General features: G+C 34.9%; 1 protein-coding gene across 1 annotated transcript in view; it reads right to left on the bottom strand.

The window, feature by feature from the left end:
* Positions 1-683, bottom strand: part of LOC106460963 (transmembrane and TPR repeat-containing protein CG4050-like) — a 28,398-nt gene extending 27,715 nt beyond the window's left edge. The window contains exon 1 of the mRNA XM_013920724.2: positions 574-683. Within this exon, the coding sequence (XP_013776178.1) occupies positions 574-683 (110 nt within the window). The remainder of the gene's footprint in view (positions 1-573) is intronic.
* Between the last annotated feature and the right edge of the window lie 208 nt (positions 684-891).

The raw sequence follows: 891 nt of genomic DNA, 5'->3' as shown, positions 1-891 counted from the left end.
TGCGCCTTATACACCGGAGCGTCTTATATTCCGAAAAATACGGTAATAGTTTATTTAAGTTCAAGGGACACCAGAAGCTGAAAAAGTATATTAATAGTTTCTGACCTTCGTATAATATATATTCACTGTTCATGCCCCGAAAGTCTACAGTTAAGAAGTTTTTTCCTAGTTTTGTTTTCGAGAATATGGAATAGTTTGAACAGTGAAGTCCCGTGAGGATATAGTTCTCTTAAAGTTATGTTGGTGATGTAATAAAAAATAAATAAAAACGCAACATTTATATTTAGTGTACTTAATGACCTGATGTTTTCGGTTCTGGGATGCTTTTAGGTTGTGTGTGTTACTGACTAAGTATCCTTTATTTACATAACAGTAGTTTTAACGGCTATGCATAAATCTAGGGGGTCTCTGATTCTTCCGTTGAGCCGCGTATCCCATAGGTTGTAAGGTGCCATTCTGGCTTAAAGTAAGAAATGCCAATTTGGCTTAATAAAAGCGTATCATACTAAATGTATATTCACGGTTTGTAAGGTAAGACTAAATATGTTAGCATCTACTGGTTGAAACACCTACCAATCGAAGTTCCGAGTCACTGTTTTGATCGAGTGGGTTACCAAAACAAACACCAGGAGTCCCCACAAGACTGGTTTCCAATGGCTGAAAGTAAACATCACGTGAGTCATTGCTATCTCATAAACATTACCTTTTTTTTTTTTTGCTAAGAAGCGAAGATAATAACAAAGTATCGAGTATGGTTATTATTTAAATAGTAATAAATCTCATATTTTTAACATATATACTCAAGAAGAAAAATGCGACTTATCTGTAATCAAACATCCCCGATTTTGTTCACGCAAAGCTTGGTATTAACAGCATTTTAAGGACCTCATG

The sequence above is a fragment of the Limulus polyphemus genome, unplaced genomic scaffold (assembly GCF_000517525.1).
Source record: "Limulus polyphemus unplaced genomic scaffold, Limulus_polyphemus-2.1.2 Scaffold871, whole genome shotgun sequence".
In the NCBI taxonomy this organism is placed as follows: Eukaryota; Metazoa; Arthropoda; class Merostomata; order Xiphosura; family Limulidae; genus Limulus; species Limulus polyphemus.
The sequence above is the reverse complement of the archived record's forward strand: the minus strand, read 5'-3'. Positions and strand labels throughout refer to the sequence as shown.